Source organism: Urocitellus parryii, chromosome 1 (genome assembly GCF_045843805.1).
Source record: "Urocitellus parryii isolate mUroPar1 chromosome 1, mUroPar1.hap1, whole genome shotgun sequence".
NCBI classification, from domain to species: Eukaryota; Metazoa; Chordata; class Mammalia; order Rodentia; family Sciuridae; genus Urocitellus; species Urocitellus parryii.
Genome location: NC_135531.1, coordinates 57,134,615 through 57,155,236, shown reverse-complemented (window position 1 = coordinate 57,155,236; position 20,622 = coordinate 57,134,615). Strand labels below are relative to the sequence as shown.

General features: G+C 38.7%; 1 protein-coding gene and 1 pseudogene across 1 annotated transcript in view; both read left to right on the top strand.

Annotated features, from left to right (window-relative positions):
* Window positions 1-5,207: 5,207 nt before the first annotated feature.
* Window positions 5,208-6,544, top strand: LOC113193504 (large ribosomal subunit protein uL4 pseudogene; annotated as a pseudogene).
* A 3,328-nt stretch (window positions 6,545-9,872) lies between these two features.
* The window catches only part of Ankdd1b (ankyrin repeat and death domain containing 1B), a 72,640-nt gene continuing 61,890 nt past the window's right edge, over window positions 9,873-20,622 (top strand). Inside the window, exons 1-2 of the mRNA XM_026404121.2 lie at window positions 9,873-10,065; window positions 19,205-19,308. Coding sequence (XP_026259906.2) covers window positions 9,873-10,065; window positions 19,205-19,308 — 297 coding nt within the window. The remainder of the gene's footprint in view (window positions 10,066-19,204; window positions 19,309-20,622) is intronic.

Below are 20,622 nucleotides of genomic sequence, written 5' to 3'. Positions count from 1 at the left end.
TCATACTTTGAATTAGTTCCATCAGCTACTCAAATTATGGACATTTTGTTCAAATATTTGTTTAAGTAATACAGTTTTTCAAAATGTGGTGTAAGAGTATTTTTTGCCTACACATTGTATATAGTTAATAAGGACACTAAACTGGCAGACCCTTCCTCTGACATAGTAGTAAAACTTATTATATAATTTATGAATAAAGTAAACTAAATCCAAATTATTTACAGAATTTCCAAAAATCACAGACAGTAAGAACCAATTGCCTCTGTGCCAGAGATTTACTATTATTAGGGGGAAATAACAATTCCAACAGCAAGTAATGAGGTCTGACTACTAATACCTCAGTGCTTAGAAGCGTGGTCCCTACCTGACTGAAGTGTAGGGAGGGGACCAAGTTACCTTGCTGAAGTACACTGACTCCTTTTGTGATAGTTGCTTAGCTTCCCATTGGGTGTCCCAGAGAGGCTTTCTGGGTGGGTCTGAGGATGTGCCCAGGATGGGTTGTTGTTCCTGCAGCCCCTTATTTTCCCACTTTCTTCTCTTTCTTTCTGCTTCCTGACCCCACCAGGAACTAAGCAGCTTTGCTTCACGGGTCCTTCCCCCAGGATGTGCTGCTTCACCTTGGGCTTAGAGCAATAGAGTTGGCTCTCTGGACTGAGACCTCTGAAACCACGAGCCCCAAATAAACTGCAGCTCAGGAGTTCCTGTACAGGATAGTTTCCAGACACTTGAAGAATGAATTCTCTGGGGCTGGTGTTGTAGCTCAGTGGCAGAGCACTTGCCCTGCATGCATGAGGCCCTGGGTTTGGTCCTCAATACCACATAAAAAATAAATAAGTAAAAATAAAGATATCGTGTCCATCAACAACTAAAAAAATAAAATAAAATAAAATGAAGGACAAATTCTGAAAGACCTATGAGCAAATGGTGCTGAATGGGTTTTTTTTAAGCTACAGTTTCATTGTCTTAGTCAAAGGATTATTAAATGATGAATTTTAAATTCAAAACAAAACCCCTCATGGTTTTTCTTAGAAATTGGCAAGTAGAACCTAAACTTGATATAGAAGAGCAAAAGCCCAAGAATAAAAAAGTAGAACAGGCCCTTTTAGATATCAATTATATAATAATTAGTATCATTTTAATAGAGTGTTATTGGCATGAAAAGAGACATTTTAAATAACAGTATAAAAAGTATTGACTTAACCAGAAGAATGAGAAGTTATACTCATGTATGACATGTCAAAATGCATTCTACTATCATATATAACTAATTAGAACAAATTTTAAAAAATGAAAGGATTGACTAAAGTAAATGGTCTTTGTACGATTGAGGAAAAATAAATTCGATCCATTCCTTTCTGTGTCAGTAGTCCCCAAGGCTATGTTCAGGTTTAACCTCATTAGAAAAGACTAACAGAACTCAGAAGTTGTAATACTTGTGGTAAGATTTGTAGCAGTGAAAAGATAGCAAAATCACCAAAGAGAGGAGTAGGGCCAAGTCCAGGAGAAATCAGGCTCAAGTGTCCAGGTGTCTCCTAATGGAGTCACATGAGGACATACTTCATGAGATAATACATGCAAAATATCACCAACCAGGGAAGCTTGCCCAAAAGTGGTGTCCACAGTTTTTACTGGAAGTCAGTGACATAGGCATGCATCACCCATGTAACTGACCTTAGTCCTGAGCCAGCCAGAGATCTAATGATACCTCCTGGCCCAGGACCTCAGGCTTCAAAAACATTCATTTGCCATAAGTCATAACTTTAATATGAACTTTCTCATCGACTACTACAATATGGCTATTGTATTACAATGTTCTTACCAGGCTGGGTAGCTGAAGGGCTAAGAGACCATCTCTCAAGATGATCAAGGACCAATACTGAAGAGAGCTCCTTTGAGTAACCTGAGCCTTTTGCATTAACCCTTTTTCATGCACTTACAAAATGTCAGTTAATTAGAATTGTATTAGAATGAAGTATTAAAAAGATAAGGATCGCTTAGGGGTAGCTTTTTTCTGCTTCCTTTTTAAAATGCAGAGAAATTTCAAACCCAAAACATGATTAGGGGATCTCAGGTAAAGATGATAGTCTATGTATTTGCAATACATCATTATTAGTATATAATACAATAAATGGCATAAATAAGGCCTAATGATTGTGTGCATGTGTATAATACCCTCTTCAATGGAATTCAAAGACCCCTTTTAGTATCAGTCTTTGTATTATTCCTGTAACCTTTAGTTGTACATTTTATCTTAAATTTATGTGATAGGAATAAGCATTGTAAGAAGTATTTAAATCCAAATTATTCCGTCAGAAGTGCTTTCATTTGAAAGGTAGTGTGGGAATTGCATGTTTTTAGGTCATAGCTAACAATGAGCTGTGAAATGCATGGCAGGGTCACAGGTTTACTTTAAGTACTGCCAAAGCAGATGAGTAAATAACTTGTAGCAGATAATCTGTAGAAAAACATTAGACCTTGAGAGTAAGCAAGTAGAAACAAAAGGAGCTAATTAGGGCAAGGCATGAAGAAAGAAAGACTAATGGAACTAACTCTTGACAGAGTCCAGTGAGGTCCTTGAGAGGGCTCTCTGCTTGAGCCTTACTTGACCTTTACCTTACTTTCACTTTCTCATCTAATAAAGTTCTCTTGCATGGCTTTTCGTGTCTGACTTTAAATTTTCTTTCATTGGAACACAAGAGTCTGTTTCAGCTCCCCTCTCTCCTGTGACATATTGACTGTATTGAAGAAGGAACCTTCAATAAGAGATTTTAGTATCCACATTATTACTGCCAGCCAAGTTAGAGTTTAAGAAGGAAATTTGGCATTAAGTATAATGTTTATGTAAAAGGGCTGGAAGTTAGTCAAGGGAGTACAGCGATTAATAGGAGATACTTTTATTGCCCTCATTTTAAAATGTCTATTTGAAACTAGTTATCTTTTAACTCATCCCCTTATTTCCATCTCTACCTCTGTCAGTTCCAAAGCTATTACTGAATTCTAACTTGCAGTTTCTTTTAGAGTATCCAGGTCTTTCTGTTGTTTTTGTCAAACCCTTGTAATTCATTTCTCAGTTTTTCCTTCTCCATGATATGTACTTTTTTATAGATTAGCAGTAAAAAATGCTTTTATAATATCATTTGAGTTTTTTATGACTTTAATTTTATTCAGTGCCTCATGCATGCTAGGCAAACGCTGTACCACTGAGCTACAACCACAGGCCTTCACTTGAGTTTTAAAAAATTGAAAATATCTCTCTCAGGAGAAGGACCCCCTCCAGCGAGAAGAAGGGAGTGATTTTTAGTATATGATTATTTCTGTGATATAAATATTCCCACATTGACAGATCCTATCACAAGCTATGTGATGTTAACCAGCTCACTACAGTCCTCCAAGTTTAACCATCAACTCTTATAAACCAATGAAAGCTAGCTTCCCATGTATCACTGTTCATGATGCACTCCAAATACTGGGTTGGCATTCAGGGCCAGTCACTCTGCATAGCTTGTAGTTTCCTGAATAGACCAAGCCATTTTTCCCTTTGACTCTTCCCTGCTCCTTCTGCCCAAACTGTGCTTCCTGAATGCTCTTTTACCCTGCCACCATGTACAACTCCCCATCTTTCAACTCAGCCCAAGGGCTTCCTTCACAATAGTGTCCCTTGTCCTCTGGAAAATCTCATCAAGTCACCTCTCTGTGTTCCCATTTCTCATTTTCTCTTTATGAAGGCCCCGAAACATTCTTTGCTGTGGTTCTCTATGTAGGTCTCTTCCTACTACAGGCCCATCTTTCATTTATTTATGAAATTCAGGTATGAATTATGTAGCCTGGCACAAAATAAATGTCAACAATCACAAATGAATGAATAGTGGCGCCTATTACTACCTGATTTTCTCTGGGAAAATAGGGTGGTGGTTGACTTAAGTAGCTGTATTCAAACTGCACCCTAAGGGACAGACATTCCAGAAAGACAGAATTGCATTATTTTTCCTGTTATTATATAATGCCTGTTTTTAATAAATGTTTTACTACTATATCCTTTTAGGGTGTCTTGGGAGATTCTAAACAAGGGCTCAATTATGACTATTAAGCTAGAGCTAAAAAAAAAAAAATTTGTTTTTGAGAAAATACTCCAGTTGGAAAACTATACCTGCAGCTGGTAGCTGAATTTTGTTTTAAAAAAGTAATGTTCCATTTTGAATAACTGATATATATGAACATGCTTGGTGCTGGTAGGATTTTAATGAACTTCACAGTGGTGGTTTATTTCCCTAGAGGAAAAACTGTTCTTTGTTATATAATTAAGGAATACTCACTTTTGCTTTGTAATACATAACTGAATTATAAGTTAAAGAAATCCTGAAATGATTTTAAATATGGTGAATAGTACTGAAAACAATTTCATTTATTAAATAAACCATAATACTGAGCTGTTCCCCTTACAAGTGTGAGGCTATTTATGATAGTCTTCAATTAATAACTGATACAGTCAGTAGAAAGTTGAGGGAGTTAAAGAATCTAGAGGCAGATGGTAGCAACCCTTCTAGCCTCAGTCTCTAGACTATTATCTAATAATAAATAATAATTTATTATTATTTCACAATCTTATCACACACATGCAAAAAGAGAGTCCAGAGGTAGGGGAGGGGGATAGAGCCCTAAATCAGAGACAAAAAATGGTGGGTCAATTCTGGGGTCAAATCTACTTCTGTTTAATGAGACCTAAAATTTTTTTCACTCCTAGAACATGCTACACTTCCAATTTGGCCAATGTTTCATTTTCTTTTTTTTATAATCCATTCATCAGACATACTGCTTAGGAGCTAGGGATTCAGGGCAGAAATCTTGGTTTTCCTTCAGTGTTTCTACTTTTCTGTCATATTATTAGAGCTTTTCTCCCTGCTGTGAGTCTTGGCTGGATTTCCCCCTGATTCCAGGGCAAGAAGGGAAGGATGGAAAGTTTAGGACACAAAATATACAGGGGAGGAATCCATGAGAGGCAGAGATCCAAAGGCTTCTGTTTTTGGAGGGAACCAGGTTGTGTGGGACCTGGTGACCACCTTGAGGCTGCACAAGGGTACACCTGGAAGCAACCTAGGAGAACACATGGGTTCTCAAAGAGACCGGCTTTCTTTGGATCTTAGAAAACTTGGAATCTGCCAAAAATGGAAAACTTTGAGTCTAAGAACAAGGTGTATGCTTGACCCCTGATATCAGTGGACTCCAAAAAAGGTAAGTCATCTTGCAAAAATGTTACTTTGCCTACTGTGTTCAAGTCTCCAATTTTGCTAGATACTGTGGACTTTGTTCACATCAACTTGTGTAAAAACGACAGCCCTATACTGTCAGTGAACTAGCAGGTCATCAGACCAGTGTTGAGTCTTGGGGTTCTGACAGAACTATGACTCAAATTCCCAGAGTTTGAGGAGGCAGGACCTACCATTCTGGCCATGGTGCCTTTGGAAACATATACAGAGGAGGCCGCATGTTTGAACCAACCAAAACTCGGCATTATCAGCACAGTAGAGTAAACACAACCCAAGAGTGATATGCCATCTCCTCTGCCTTGGCTGCCTCAGCCTTACCAGTTCTGGTTATATCTAAAGGTCATCAAGTTGAGGAATTTCCTGGACTTTCTTTGGTAGTTCAAGATAAAATTAAAGGTTACAGGGGCTGGGATTGTGGCTCAGAGGTAGAGTGCTCCCCTAGCATGGGAGGGACCCGGGTTCGATCCTCAGCACCACATAAAAACAAAGGCATTGTATTGTGTCCACCTACACCTAAAAAAAATTTTTTTAAAAATTAAAGGTTACAAGTAGATCAAGGAGACTGTTCTTCTTAAAGTCTGGAATAATTTAAGGAAGTTCTATGCCTCTCAGGCCAGTGAGAGCTGCCAAGGGCAAAATGAGAAACCATCACCATATTCAGCGCAGGAGGCCCTGTATCATCTGTAATGCAGATAGTGCTATCTATCATCAAGGCCTTCAGAAACATTCCTGGAATTATTCTACTCAATGTAAGCAAACTGAACATTTTGAAACTTGCTCCTGGTGGGTATGTGGGACGTTTCTGCATTTGGACCAAAAGTGCTTTTGGAAGTTAGATATAACCGTATGGCACTTGGCATAAGGCTGCTTCCCTCAAGAGTAAGTATAACCTCCCTTTGTACAACATGATCAATACAGACGTTAGCAGAATCTTGAAAAGTCCAAAGGTCCAAACCGCCCTCAGGGCACAATATTAAGACCATTCACCACAGAGTTCTGAAAATGAATCCATTGAAAAACCTGAGGATCAGGTTGTAACTAAACCCACAAGCAAAGATCAGGCGCTGGAACACCATTCTTGCCAGGCCAAGAATCACAAAATTGAGGTGGATAAAGCAGCAGCAGCCAAGTGAAATGAGAAGGGGACTGTGGTAAAGAAACAAGGAAAGAAGGCTGCTGGTATTAAGCAGAAGCAGCCTGTGGGGAAATGGCTGCACCTACAAGAAACCAACAGCCAAAAATAAACCTGTCTCAGGAAAAAAAAGAAGCCTGTGTGTTAACTCAAAAAATCTGCTTCATTCCGTGAAATGAAATGATTTTGAATAGAGCTGATCAGAGAGGCAGTGACAATACAAATAAAAAAAAGAAAAGAAAAGAACTTTAGCTAAGCACAGGATCACCCAGAAGAGACAAATGTATTTCATTAATTCTCTATTTTAGAAATCACTAAGAAAGAATAATATCTAAAATGATATCTAAGACAGTGAGTTCTATAGGTTACAACTGCATAAATATGGGAAACCAAAGCTTGTATGTTCAGAACAAGAATAAAATAGAAATAAATTCTCCATGATGAAAGGCAGCAAAGCAACCTGCATGCTCATCCTTGGCCTTGGTTGGTAGGCAGGACTCCCCCTGAGAATGTTATCCACAAACCAGTAACATAAAAGCTTGTAGTCTGCATTCACACAGATGGTGTGATGCAAAAGTGCTCAAGTAGGGAATTTAAAGTGATCTCAGATTGATATTGTTCCTTGTATCTAACAGAAGCAAATGCACTTCCTCTTAGGAAGAATCCAAATTCAATCCAGGCAGTTTTAATATCTCAATTAAAGAGATGTTAAAATATGCAAATTGGGTGTTTCAGAATTAATGAAAATTATCTCATACTCTTGCAACTCACAACCCTGTAGGCCAGGTACAGCCATGTAACCTGAATGTTAGCCAGGGGTATAAAGGAAGTATCTGTGAGTGATACTTCTGAGAACTTCCATTCTGTTGCAGCTGTGACATCCTTGTGGCCTCTTCTTCCTGTTTCTTTCCTGTTGCCTGGAAGCAGATGCTTCTTATACCTGAGCTGGGGGTTGCACCTGGGGATGATGAACTCATGGGTTGTTGGGTATGGTTCCTGAGGACTTTCTAGAACAGAGACATCAGTACAGGCCTGTGGCTTCTAAACTTGCATGAGATGCCTTGTTTAAGGTATAGATATTTGGGTTTTTCTGGTGGTTATAGCTAAATCCTAGATGATATAGGACACAAAGATTATAAGGGGTCTCTGTCCACAGGAATGAAGAGTCACCACGTGACAGTTTCCAGCCTGTGTGGGAAGGGCTATTATAATCGATGACTATATAAAGTGGGAATCTAGGGAGAAATCATGACAGGAGAGAGGGAAGAGAAATCAAGGCAGGTGTTCTTAAGGACAAAGAATCCTTGAACAAGGCCTGGACTTAAAGGTTTACTTCAGAATTGAAGAATTTCCTTACTGTAGGCTTCTTCCTTTGTTGATAAGTTACCATTTACCTGAATAAATTATTCATAATTATTCATATTTATTTGACAAATAAATCTCAGACCTGGTACTACTATAAGCACTGGAGATGTTGCTGGGGAAAAAATTAACAAAAATCATACCTTCATGAAGCTTACTTTCTAGTTGAGGACAGACATTAACAAATACTGGCTATCATTTCAGTGACAAGTAAAATACGGGAAAGAGATAATCGTAAGGGAATGAAGAGTGAAGGCAGGGGATACTGTTTAGAATATTTTAAAATATGGTGATCAAACAAGGCTCCTCTAAAGAAGTAACATTTAAACTGAAACCTGAGACCATAATCGTATGAATGGCCAAACCATTTTTAAAAACTCAGAAGTGGGGTTGGAGGAAAAAGGGTTCTAGGCAGAGAGAAATGGAAGCTGAATGGCTCTTCAGCAGGAATCCCTGAAATAGCAGCAAGAATGAGAAAGAATTGTAGGGCCGGAAGTCAGAGACATGAATCCAGTTCATGTGGGGTGATATCTCTTATGAATTAGCATAACTTAGAATTAATCTTCTGGTTGGAAATTAATTTGCTATTTGAAACAGGAAGGGAAATATTCACAATATAATTCCTAGCTCTTCATGTAGCCCAAGCTCTCAGGAAAATTAAGAAAATGAAGTTCAACCAAGGCTATAATTTACACAATGCATAGCCTTGGGGTTTTTGTCTGCTAAAGTAGTTCATATCACAGTACTTCTATAGGGTGTATAGAAAAAGATGATGATGCATTTTCTCTAGTCATTGATAAGAGGGTATTAGCAAAATTAAACTGCTTGGTTTAGAATTAGAAAGAAATTTGCATGCCATGAATTATTTGGATAGCACAATTCAGATCTTTGTGTACTTGGCTGTTCAATTTCCACTGGTAGTCTTTTAGCACTGTTTCCATTGTCATTATTTATAGTGTATATTTTCTTCTGATTTTTAGAAATTGAATTGTAAGCATACTATATATACATATAATTTTGTGTTCGGTTCTTTCATTTACATATTGTATATATTTTTTCATATTTGTACAATCTGGTATTTCTATATAATATTCAAGTCAGTGTATTTGCTATTGTCTTGATGGTATCCCATTTATAAACATGAGGCCTATTTAATTAATTTTTATTTTTTAAATATCAATTGAACTCATGGGTACACTCTACCACTAAGCTGAATCCCATCTCTTTTTATGTTCTCTTTTGAGGCAGGGTCTCACTAAATTGCCCAGGCTTGTCTTGAACTTGAAGATCCTCCTAGCCTCAGCCTCCAAGCAACTGGGATTTTTGTCAGGTGCCACCATGACTAGATCATTTCACTCTTTTTTAAAAAAGAAAGTTTGAAGTTATAGGAGGTGTTCTGAATACAATAATATTCTGCCACAGTTTTCTTTTTTCAATGATGAGGAAATATTGTTTTGAATCTAATGTTTCAAATTTGATGCACTGTAATTTGAAAGGAAAATATGTTTGAAACGACCATTGAAATGATAGATTTATATTGAAATGAAAGATCTCATTAATTCTTAAGAATACAAAATAAATGAAAAGCAAATTACCTCTCACTTTTGAAGTTTATTTGGGGGATCAGAATTTCTTTGATCTGTCTCTGTATTATTTAATTTTTTCCAAAGAATGAACCAAGAAAGATGATAATTGCGTGATAATTAATGAGAAATTAAAAGTCATGGTTTTTTTATTCCAAAGAAAATTCTGAAAGCCTATTTAGGAATTATTTGATATTGAAGTTCCTGTAGTGTTAGTTATAAATGGAACCTCAAGATTTCTCAAAATTATACAAAAAAATTAGTGGAGTATAAAAGGGGGAGTTGATTGTAGCTGTGGATTTCTTGGGATGTTTCATTTCAGGTAGACCCAAACCACAGCACCGCGCGTGCCACACCTGGAGGCGGATTCTCCAGCCCTGCCCTGTCTTGGGCAGTACTGGAGAACCTGGAGCTTGTGGCCGGCAAAGGGCCCCAACAGGGAGCGGACTGGGTCCAGCGTTCCCGCCCTGGCGGACCTCCGCAAGCAGCCAGGGTCAGGCTCGGGCTGGGCTCGCAGGCTCCCGGGAAGCCATGAACCCCTCCTGGCGCGCCGCGGACAGTGGGGCTGCCGCCAGGCGGCTGCTCCTCGGGGCTGCGACGGCAGCAAAGGGGCTTCGGGAAGATCTGAGGGGCGCGGCCGCTGGGGCTTGGAAGGGCCTGTCCCGGACCCCGAAGCAGGAAGAGCCTCGAGAGGAGGAGGTGGAGGCTGCAGGACACGAGTTCTGTAAGTCGTGGGACAAGGTCTCATGTGATGCAGACCCTCCTGATGGCCAGTGGGGTGGTCTGCGGCCAAAAGACTTGAGAGCGTACCCAGTGCAGCGGCCCTGAGGCGAGAAGCAAGCCCGTGCGGGGATTCAGATGGCTCTCAAGTCCATCCTCCAACACTGAGCCCCTTGCTGGCTGGTTTTCAGCTTTGGAATCCTACCCCACCCAAGTTTTGAGTCACAGTTCCCCACCCTCATGGTGGGTGGTAGGAAAGTATTACTTTCCAATTTAAGGAGAAGCTATTTAAAGAAATGATTAAGCCCATTTGCAAATAAGAGTTTCCTGTTATCTTATATCCTGACTTAGGCACTGATTTCTGTGTGACCTAAGTCACTTAATCTTCTTGCACTTAAGTTTTTAGAGCATGGAGCAGATTATCTTTGCCTTGAGAATAACATATAGCATAAATTGAGGCACACTTTTGAAGAGTCTTCAGAAGTTAAAAGTGATTTGAGTCTGTTAACAAGAGCACACCACATATTGGCTGGGATGGCCTCATTTCCTAAAGGCCAGCCTTGGAAGCTCTGTGCCAGTTCCTTAATATAATATGCAAGTAGTTCATTCATTCAATTATTTATTCTAGAAATATTTCTGAGGGCCTACTATTTGCTAGACATGTTCTAGATGTGGGAATGCAGAGAACAAGACAACCCCTCACTGGGTGTGGTGATACTCACCTATAATCCCAGCAGCTCTGGAGGCTGAGACAAGATCAGGAGTTCAAAACCAGCCTCTGCAATGCCAAGGCCCAAAGCAATGGCAAGGTCTCACTAATGAGCTCCTGTCTCTAAATGAAATACAAAATAGGGCTGGGGATGTGGCTCAGTGGTCGAGTGCCCCTGAGTTCAATCTCCTGTACCAAAAAAAAAAAAAAAAAAAAAAAAAAGACAACCCCTCTTCTGACTAAGCTCACAGTCTTTTGTGGTGGTGAAGGGATAATAGGTAAGCAAGGAAATAAAAGAGCAAACTAATTTAAGGGATGGGTCTAAGTGCTAGAAGGCCATGAAACAGAGTAATGTGACTGAGCCAGGAGCACAGAAGGACTTTAGATTTGATGACCTAGGCAAAGAGGATATTTGGGCAAATACCTAGATGACAGGAAGTAGCTAGCCATGGAAATTTCAGGTAGAAAAGCATAATAAGCAAATGATGAGGAAGATTGAAATTATTATGTTCCAAAAAGAGCAAAATGACCAGCATTGCTGGAACATAGGAGGTGGGGGGGACTCTGGCTCCTTCTGGTCTCTATTTCTTGATTGCTGTGAGGAAAACAGGCCTTTACTACCATGTACTCCTGCTACGATATACTGTGTTACCATGGGACCAAAGTAACAGGACTAAGTGACTGTGGACTGAAACCTCTGAAACTGTGAGCCAAAGTAAACCTTTCCTCCTTTTGATTATCTCAGGTATTTTGTCATAGTAACGGAAAGCTGACTAATACTGGTTAATAGGGAGAACCAGTTCATGCAAGGTCTTGATGCCCTGAGAAAGAGACTTCAAGTTGATCTTGTCAGTACTTCTTTGTAAGTCTTAGCCTTTCAAATATATGTATATTGGTATCTCACTGTGGTTTTAGTTGGCATTTCCCTGTTCCATGGAAGTCTTTTCTCTATTTCTAATTGGACTGTTGTTTTCTTACTGTTGAATTTTGAGAGTTATTTATATATTCTGGGTTTAGGTCAGTTGTCAGATATGGGATTTGCAAATATATTCCTCTAGAATGTAATTTGCCTTTTTTTATTATCTTAATAGTGTTATTTGTAAAGTGAAAGTTTTATGTTCCGTAAAGTCCAATGTTAATTATATCTCTTATTGTCATGTGATTCCTAACATTTATTGAAAGTATTAACTTTTCTCCATTGTCAAAACTTATAAACCCTTGTCAAAAATCAGTTGGTCATATCTGGGCATCTATTTCTAGATTCTGTATTTTATTTTGTTGATCTGTATGTCTCTTTTCCAATACCCTACTTTATTGGTTACTGTAGATTTAAAAAACCATTGAGTACCGCCACAGGTGACTTAATCATTCAGGGTCACTCAGGTGAATTGAGCTGGCACTAAAAAATCACACAGACACAGAAAGTACCTTTTTCTTGGGGTTCAGTGACAGGTCCTCTGCCCCAGTTCCTATAAGGGAGGTAAGAGAGACTGGCAAAAGAGCCAGAGCACACCTGAAGCCATCTTATTTATTGAGGGGAAGACACTTGAGAAAGTTCCACCCAAATGAGGAAAGGGATTGGGTTTCAGGGGGGTGTAGTCCAATCCCATTGGGTGACGTCCACTCCCGGAGCCGCAATTCCTTGCTAAGGGAAGGTGAGGTCCACCTGCTTTCGAGCCACAGTGGAAGCCAGTTCCACACCTCCGTCGCTCAAGGCTTAGCTCCTACGTGCTCAGCTCCTGTTCATGCCAGCCCCAGATAATCAGGTACTACGATGCCTCTAACTTAATTCTTCTTTTTCAAAATTGTTTGGGCCACTCAAAATTGTTTTGTGCCTCTCTATATAAACTTTGGAAGCAGTTTGTCTGTAACTGCAAAATGGCATTGCATTCAATTTATAGATCAATTTGGGGAGAATTGACATCTGATTTTGAATCTTCCAATCCATGAATCCATGATTTACCTTTTCATCAATTTAGTCTTTGGTTTCTTTCATTGACCTTTTGTATTTCTGTAGTATTCAGAAACTGTATGTTGGATTTATATGCAAGTATTTTTATTTTTTTGATCAACTATAAATTGGTTTTGTTTTATTTATAATTTATTTATACTGAGGATTGAACCCAGGGGCACTTTACCACTGAGCTGCATTCCCAACCTTTTTTATTTTTTATTTTGAGACAGGGTCTCACTAAGTTGCTGAGCTGACCTCAAATTTGGCAATCCTGCTTCAGCCTCCCAAGTCACTGGGATTACAGGTGTATGCCAGCACACCTAGCATAAATTGTGTTTTTAAAATTTTGGCTTTATTTGTTGATTATCATTATATAGAAATATGATTGATATTTATATGTTGACTTTGTATAGTGTAACCTTGCTAAACTAACTATAGCTGTTTTGTACATTCCTTTGAACTTTATGTGTGGATAATCAAGTTATCTGAAACTATAGTAGAGATAGTTTTATTTCTTTCTAATCTATATGCCTTTTTATTTACGTATACCAAACTTTTTTAAAGGGAGTGAAGAGAGTAGAAATCTTTTTTTTTATTCCTAATCTCAGAGACAAAGAAAATGTTCAGACTTTTATGATTAATTGTGATACTGACTGTCAGTTTTTTGTAGTTCTCCTTTATCAGGTTGAAAAAGTTTCCATTTATTCCAGATTAGCTGAGAAGATTTTGGTTTGTTTTATTTAAAATTTTTTTTAATCATGAATGGATGTTGAATTTTTTTAAATATATTTTTTGCCTCAATTAATATGATCATGTAGTTTTCCTTAGCCTATTAATATGAGCTATTACATAATAGATTTACAAATACTGAATATATTCTTGGGATAAGCCCCCCTTGATCATCATGTATTATACTTTTTTATGTATCATTTGATTTGATTTTATTATTTTTTGAGAAGTGTTGTATACTGTGTTTATGGGGGTTTTAGAATCAAGGCAATGCTGCCTCTTAAAATGACTTGGGAAGTGTTTCTTCTTCTGTTTTCTAAAAGAGATTATATAGATTAGATGTTATTTTTTAAATATTTTGCTTTTTAGTTGTAATTGGACACAATACCTTTATTTCACTTATTTATTTTTATGTGGTGCTGAGGATCAAACCCAGGGTCTCGCATGTGCTAGGTGAGCGCTCTACCGCTGAGCTACAACCCCAGCCTCTAGATTAGATGTTATTCTTCAAGCATTTGATAAAATCACCAATGAAACCACATGAACATGGATATTTCTGTTGTGGAATATTTTAAACTACAAATCTAATTTCTTTACTAGTTAGAGGGTTATTCAGGCTATCTATGTAATCTTGAGTGAATTTTAGTATGTTATATTTAAAAAATTGTTCCATTTCATCTGAAGTTATTCCATTTCATTGTTTGATTTATGTGGATAGAGCTGTTTGTAGTAGTCCCTTATCGTCCTTTAAATGTCTATGGGTTCTATAGTGCTATACCTTCTTTTATTGCTGATATTGGTAATTTGTGTCTCCTCTCTTTTTTCTTGGTCAGTCTGGCTAGGTGCTTATTGGTTCATTGATGTTTTCAAATAACTATCTTTTGTTTTCCTTGATTATTGTTTATTATTTTTCTGTTTTCAATTCCATTGATTATTGCTTTGACCCTCTGTCCTCATATTTTACCTTTGTTACATTTCTTCTCTCTGCTTGCTTTAGGTGTTTATTTTGCCCTTCTCCTTTTACTTTCTTAAGGTGTTAATTTTCTTACTTTTTTTCTGACACAATCATTTTAATGCTATAAATTTCCCTCTAAGTCTTACTTTAGCTGCATCCCACACATTTTGACATATTTTATTTAATTTTCATTCAGTTCAAAATAGTTTCTAATTTCCCTTGGGATTTTTTTTTTTTTAAATCCATGGTTCAATTGAAAAACAAGAAGAAGAAGAAGGAAAAAAAAAAAGATTTGATAATGTGAGGCCTACATTCCCTAGCAAGCAATATTCTTCTGGAATTGGATAGTATTTACCTAAACCATACACCCACCCACCCTCTCATCCATCCAACAAATATTTATTGAACACTGACTAGCACTACGTACTTTCTCACGGAATTTGTATTCTGGAGAAAGAAACAAAACAATGAACAAGTGAACAAACATGATGTCAACTAATGTTAAGTGATATGAAGAAAATGAAGTAGGGCATGGGGTAGAGAGTGAGTGACAGGAGAAAGAGGATTGTATGGTCAGATATGAGTTTTCACAGAGAGTATCATTTGAGTAGGGGCCTGAATGAAATGAGGGAGGGAGCCTCAACTTGTTTTGTAGTTCAGCAAGGACCCTCCTCTCCTGACCCTCTGTCCTCATACTTGCCCAGCTCCTGAAGACATTGGAGTTTTGACCCCCAAAGGATTAAATTATCATTTTACCTTTCCTTGATGTTTTACATTGCAACTGAAAAAGCACATATTGTAAGATATTGTAAGATATCCCTACAAATATTATATAGCTAAGCTGAAAAATTGGTATGTTTATGATGGCTGGGTCATTTTCCCAACTCTGTCACCTATTAGCTGAAGGTTATCTATCAGTGGTGTGCTGGAAAATGTTTGACTATCAGCTCTCTGGGCTTGAAAAGGGAGAAGTCCTTTTGTAGCACTTTCCAATTTCCTTTGTGTAATATTTCCACCCACCTGATTCAACCTACAATATGATATCACTGAACACAGAGTTGGGAATATGCAATCAATTCTTTTAAATCTGTAGAAGCTAGCTCCTGCATACTCCGAAAGTAGGTTTTATGATCCTCATTTCATAAATTAGGATACTAAAATTCAGAATTGTTACAAAATTACATAATTAGTAAATTTGTGAACAAGGCATTTTGAACATCTTGGAGCTCCCAAAGGTTCTGATGTAATTGGCTTGGGCTGAGAACCTGACATACATTTCTTGTTATTTTCTTTGTGAAGCCAGAGCTGAGAACTATTGAGTTAATGAATCAAGAGTCTTTTATGGTGTTCCCCACTGTTTTAGGAAGCAATCTAAAATTTGTTTTTCTTATAGATTGTGGTAGAAAAGGAGAAAGATATTCCATTTCAGGTACAAAAGAGAATAGAATCCATGTGTCATATTTCAGGACACAATAATGTCTTCATTTGCTTTGGATCATACCAAAGAGGAACAAGGACCTGGAAGTTGAACTTGTGTCCCATTATTTTAATACACAGGGGAAAAGAGCTAAGGCCAGAGCTGTGTGGGAACCAGGAGAGGGAACTGGTTGGCAGTGTTCTGAAGGGTCTCTCTCTCTCTCTCTCTCTCTCTCTCTCTCTCTCTCTCTCTCTCTCTCTTTGAGATGGTCTATTATTGGTTCTGATTAACTTCAACTCTGATTTTATCCCCCAGGGTTGGGGCTTTCCATTGAGAGTCCTATAGCTCCCAACCATTACAAAAACCTCAACAACAACAACCCCCCCTCCAAAAAAAAAATCCCAGAATTTTCTCTAGCCTAGCTGGCAGAGTGCATTAGCTAAAGCATACGACAGAAGTGGGTGATCTGATTCTTCAATTCGGCAGTCTACCCCCAGACTCATACCCTGGACATGTGGGGTGTTTGAAAGCTTGGGAATTTGATTCTGATTTCCTGGGACAGTTTAAACACTAATTATCTTTAAGACATGGGCAAGTGACTTAATGTTTAAATCTGTTTGAAAACTTCATCTGTAAGATGGGGATGAAAGTTCCTAGGCCATCAGATCATTTATTGTATAAAAACCTTATCACATTCCAACATTTGTAGGTAAAGCAGAGGAGGAAGAGCCAGTAACTGGAAATCAACAAATGGTTTGACAGGAGAAAACATGTTACATGGAGACTGTGGTCTTTGGTGTCAACGTCAGCCAAGGGTTCAGTGTGCTTGATAGAGAAGTCGTGATTGGATTTTGGCAAGATGGAGTGACTTCATAAGAGCAATTTCAGTGGAGTGGAGGGGGAAAAATGATTACCTTAGATGAGATTGTGAGATAAATAAATTGAGAGAGCAATTAGACAACACTTCCAAGAAGTGTTGAAAATTTTCCAAGTTGAAAATGAAGGAATGTCGGGGCTGGGGATGTGGCTCAAGCGGTAGCGCGCTCGCCTGGCATGCGTGTGGCCCGGGTTCGATCCTCAGCACCACATACCAACAAAGATGTTGTGTCCGCCGAGAACTAAAAAATAAATATTAAAAATTCTCTCTCTCACTCTCTCTTTAAAAAAAAAAAATGAAGGAATGTGAACTCAGGGAGGGTTGAATATTCTCTCTGGTATGTGGATGCTATCCCATAGTAAGGGAGGTAGGGAGAGGAAGTATAGAAATTCAGGGGATTAGACAATGGGAATGAACAGAAGGGAAGGGAGATGAGAAAAGGAAAGACAGTAGAATGAATCAGATGTAACTTTTCTATGCTCATATCTGAATACATGACCAGTGTAACTCCACATCATGTACAACCATAAGAATGGGATCAAAATTGTAACAGGTTGCACTCCAGGTATGTATAATATGTCAAAATACACACTACTGTCATGAATATCATAAAACAACAAATAAAAAAATGAATAAAGCAAAGGACTTGACAGAGAGAGTTCATCCCTTTTTGCCTTTCTACCTTCTGCTGAGGACATAGCATTTACAACAGGTGCTATCTTAGAAGCAGAGAGCAGCCCTCATCTGACAACTGAATCTGCTGGCACCTTGGGTCTTGGACTTTTCTGTCTATAGAACTGTGAGAAATAAATTTCTGTTCTTTATAAATCACCCAGTCTCAGATATTTTGTTATAGTGACAGAAATAGACAGATATCATGAAATCTAAACAGAATAAGGAAAGAAGGAAGGACCTGGTGGTGAATAATATGAACAGATGGTAGAAACAGTAGCTAGGAGGACTTGATTAGGCTGCAGAATTTCTGGACTTGATGCATTGTAGCAGGTGAGTGAATGGAAGAGAAGTAGTGGTCAGAGAATGGGATTCTTGAAGTGAAGATATCAAAGGTAGTGTAGTTTGATGATTAGGTCAAGAGTGTGTCCCTGAAATTTGATGCTTGAGGTCGGATGGGAGAGGTAAGGAACTTAGTTGGGGGACTAAGTGGCCAGGGTATTGGACTAGTCATCTATAAGGATGTTGAAGTTGTCTAGTAAGATGAATAGAGTAGGGATAGGAAGCAAGTGAGTGATCAGTGATAGAAAGAACGAACACGTAAATCTATACTCAAAGTGACAAAGTACCATAGACTGGTAACTTAAACTTTGGAAGTTTATTTTCTCACACATTTGGAGACTAGAAGTCAAAGATCACTGTGTCAGCAGGTTGGTTTCCTCTCAGGCCTCTTCTCGACTTGTAGATTGCCTCCTTCTCCCTGTCTTTTGATGATCTTACCTCTATGTGTGTCTGTGTCCCAATCATCTCTTATTATAGGGACATCAGTCAGATCAGGTTAGAATCCACCTGTGTAGCCTCATTTTACATTTATTACCTCTTTAAAGGCCTCATCTCCAATTACAGCCACATGCTGAAGTACTAAGGGTCAGGGTTCTAACACAGGAATTTTGGAAGGATACAGTTCAACCCAAAATAGTATCTTCCATGAAGATATTCCTTGGCCTTTGAGTAGACTTGGCAGTGTTCTGAAGAGTCTCTCTCTCTCTCTCTTTTTTTTTTTTTTGAGATGGTCTATTATTGGTTCTGATTAACCTCAAATCTGATTTTATCCCCCAGGATTGGGGCTTTCCATTGAGAGTCCTGTAGCTCCCCACCATGACAAAAACCTCAACAACAACAACCAAAAAAAAAAAAAAAATCCCAGAATTTTCTCTGTACTAGTTAATAAATCCTACTATCTGAATGTGTATGTATGTGATATGTAATGTTTACAATAGGTGTGAATCTACTTTATGTCCTTTCATATAAATGAGAACAAAATGTATTCATTCATGCTAGCCTTTGTGTATCTTTATATAATGGGCTACATTTTAAGATTTTGTTCCTGAGATCAGGCATCTACACAGAGCCTCCTGCAGGCAACAGTTTTATCTTTGTAAGCTATAAGAGCATTTGGGCTCCTCCCCATCTAATGTTCTACAAACATTTTACAAATGATGTCCCATGGGAAGTCTGTGGCCACCCTGTGAGCTCCTAAGCCACATATCACATTACTGACTTCAGGGTGGTCCTCATGAATAATGTTTTCTTTGAGGCCAGGAACAATGATAAGGCTGTGAAAACACTTACAGTATGAGGAAAAGGTGGAGTCTTAAAACTATAACTTCATAAAACACTGAAATAAAGTTTCCATTTCCTAAAGAGCAGAATGTGAAAGACTCAAGCTGTTATTTCAAGTGTTTAGAGTTATAAGCTTTGCCACTTGACATGTGATTTCTCTGTGGCCTCCTTCAATTCCCTTGGTCATGCTTGCTTGCTTTCTTTCAGTACTGCCAAAAGAGAGAAGCTTTCAGAATGCTGCTAAAAGCAATAATTTGGATCTTATGGAAAAGCTGTTTGAAAAGAAGGTTAACATTAATGCTGTGAACAATGTGAGTAGAAATCACAAATATGACAAGTGATTATTCTAAGTGGTGGCTTGGGTTTACACAGGTCAAATGAAATAATAATAAAAATTTAAAAGATTAGGCTGGCTGAGATTTGGGAGCTCTCCTTTGTTGGGAATTCCAAATTATTTAAGCTAAAGGTAAAATCAAGCAGTAGAAAAGGCTCTCGATGTTTTATGATCTTATGAGAGGAGGAATGCACAGAGTCTTTATGCACATCTGTGCAAAGTCTGTGGGTAGGCAGTGGAACCCACTATCAGGGTTATGGGCCTGGACTTGGTCCTAGACTGTACCCTGTGGATCATTTTGATCTCACATTTTACAAAGGCAGAACATCTTTTGTTACACAATCTGGGTGTTTCTCTTCAGCAAGGTCCTCTGTGGTTGGGTTTCCAAGTTTAAAATCCAAAGGAGTATGTGGATTTTTATTGTACTGCTTTTGAAATATAGAGCATTGACATATTGGGCAATGAGACCTTTCTGAAAACCTGCTCTTCCTTGCTTGTTCTTCAAGTGCCTGGGTTTGGGGATAGAAGTCCACTGTCAGAAGCATGGATTCCCTACTGCTTGATTTTATGAGGATTTCTTGACAGCCTCTCAACCCAATATATATCAAAAACGAACAGGTTGGGGGCTGTATCAATTGCTTAGGACAATTATTGGAGCTCAATGAAGAATAAGTTTCCAGGCCCTTACTTGTCCAGGCCTTTCTTCTTCTCCTTCTACTGCTGGAAGCCATTCATGACCCATATGTGAACTGAGCCATGTGTGAACTGAGCAGTGTTGAAGCTATTAGGCAGGGAAGCCCATTTGTAGGAACTCCCAGGTGGAACTCCCTGGGAGAGTTTGAGAATGCCTACTTCAGGTTGGCACCCTGTTCTAGCTCACCGCTCAAGTTCTAGCATAGCCCCAGACATGGGAATGACTTGCTGGAGCCACAGAGCCTCCTGGAGATGGGAGTGGCTTGTCAAATGCCAATCAATCTGTTTACTGCAATACCCCTGCCCCTGCTAGCAGCAAGCACTGATACCTCATATCCTTCTCCTTTTTCTCCTTCTTTTTCTTCTCCCTCTCCTCTTCCTCCTTCTCCTCTCCCTCTTTCTCCTCTTCCTTCTTTTCTTTTTTAACCAGGGATTGAACCCCCTGGGGTGCTTAACCACTGAGCCACATCTCCAGCCCTGTTTTTTATTTTGTATTTTGAGATGGGGTTTTGCTAAGTTGCTCAGGGCCTCACTAAGTTGCTGAGACTGGCTTTGAACTTAAGAGCCTTCTGCTTCAACCTGCCTTCTGCTTCAACCT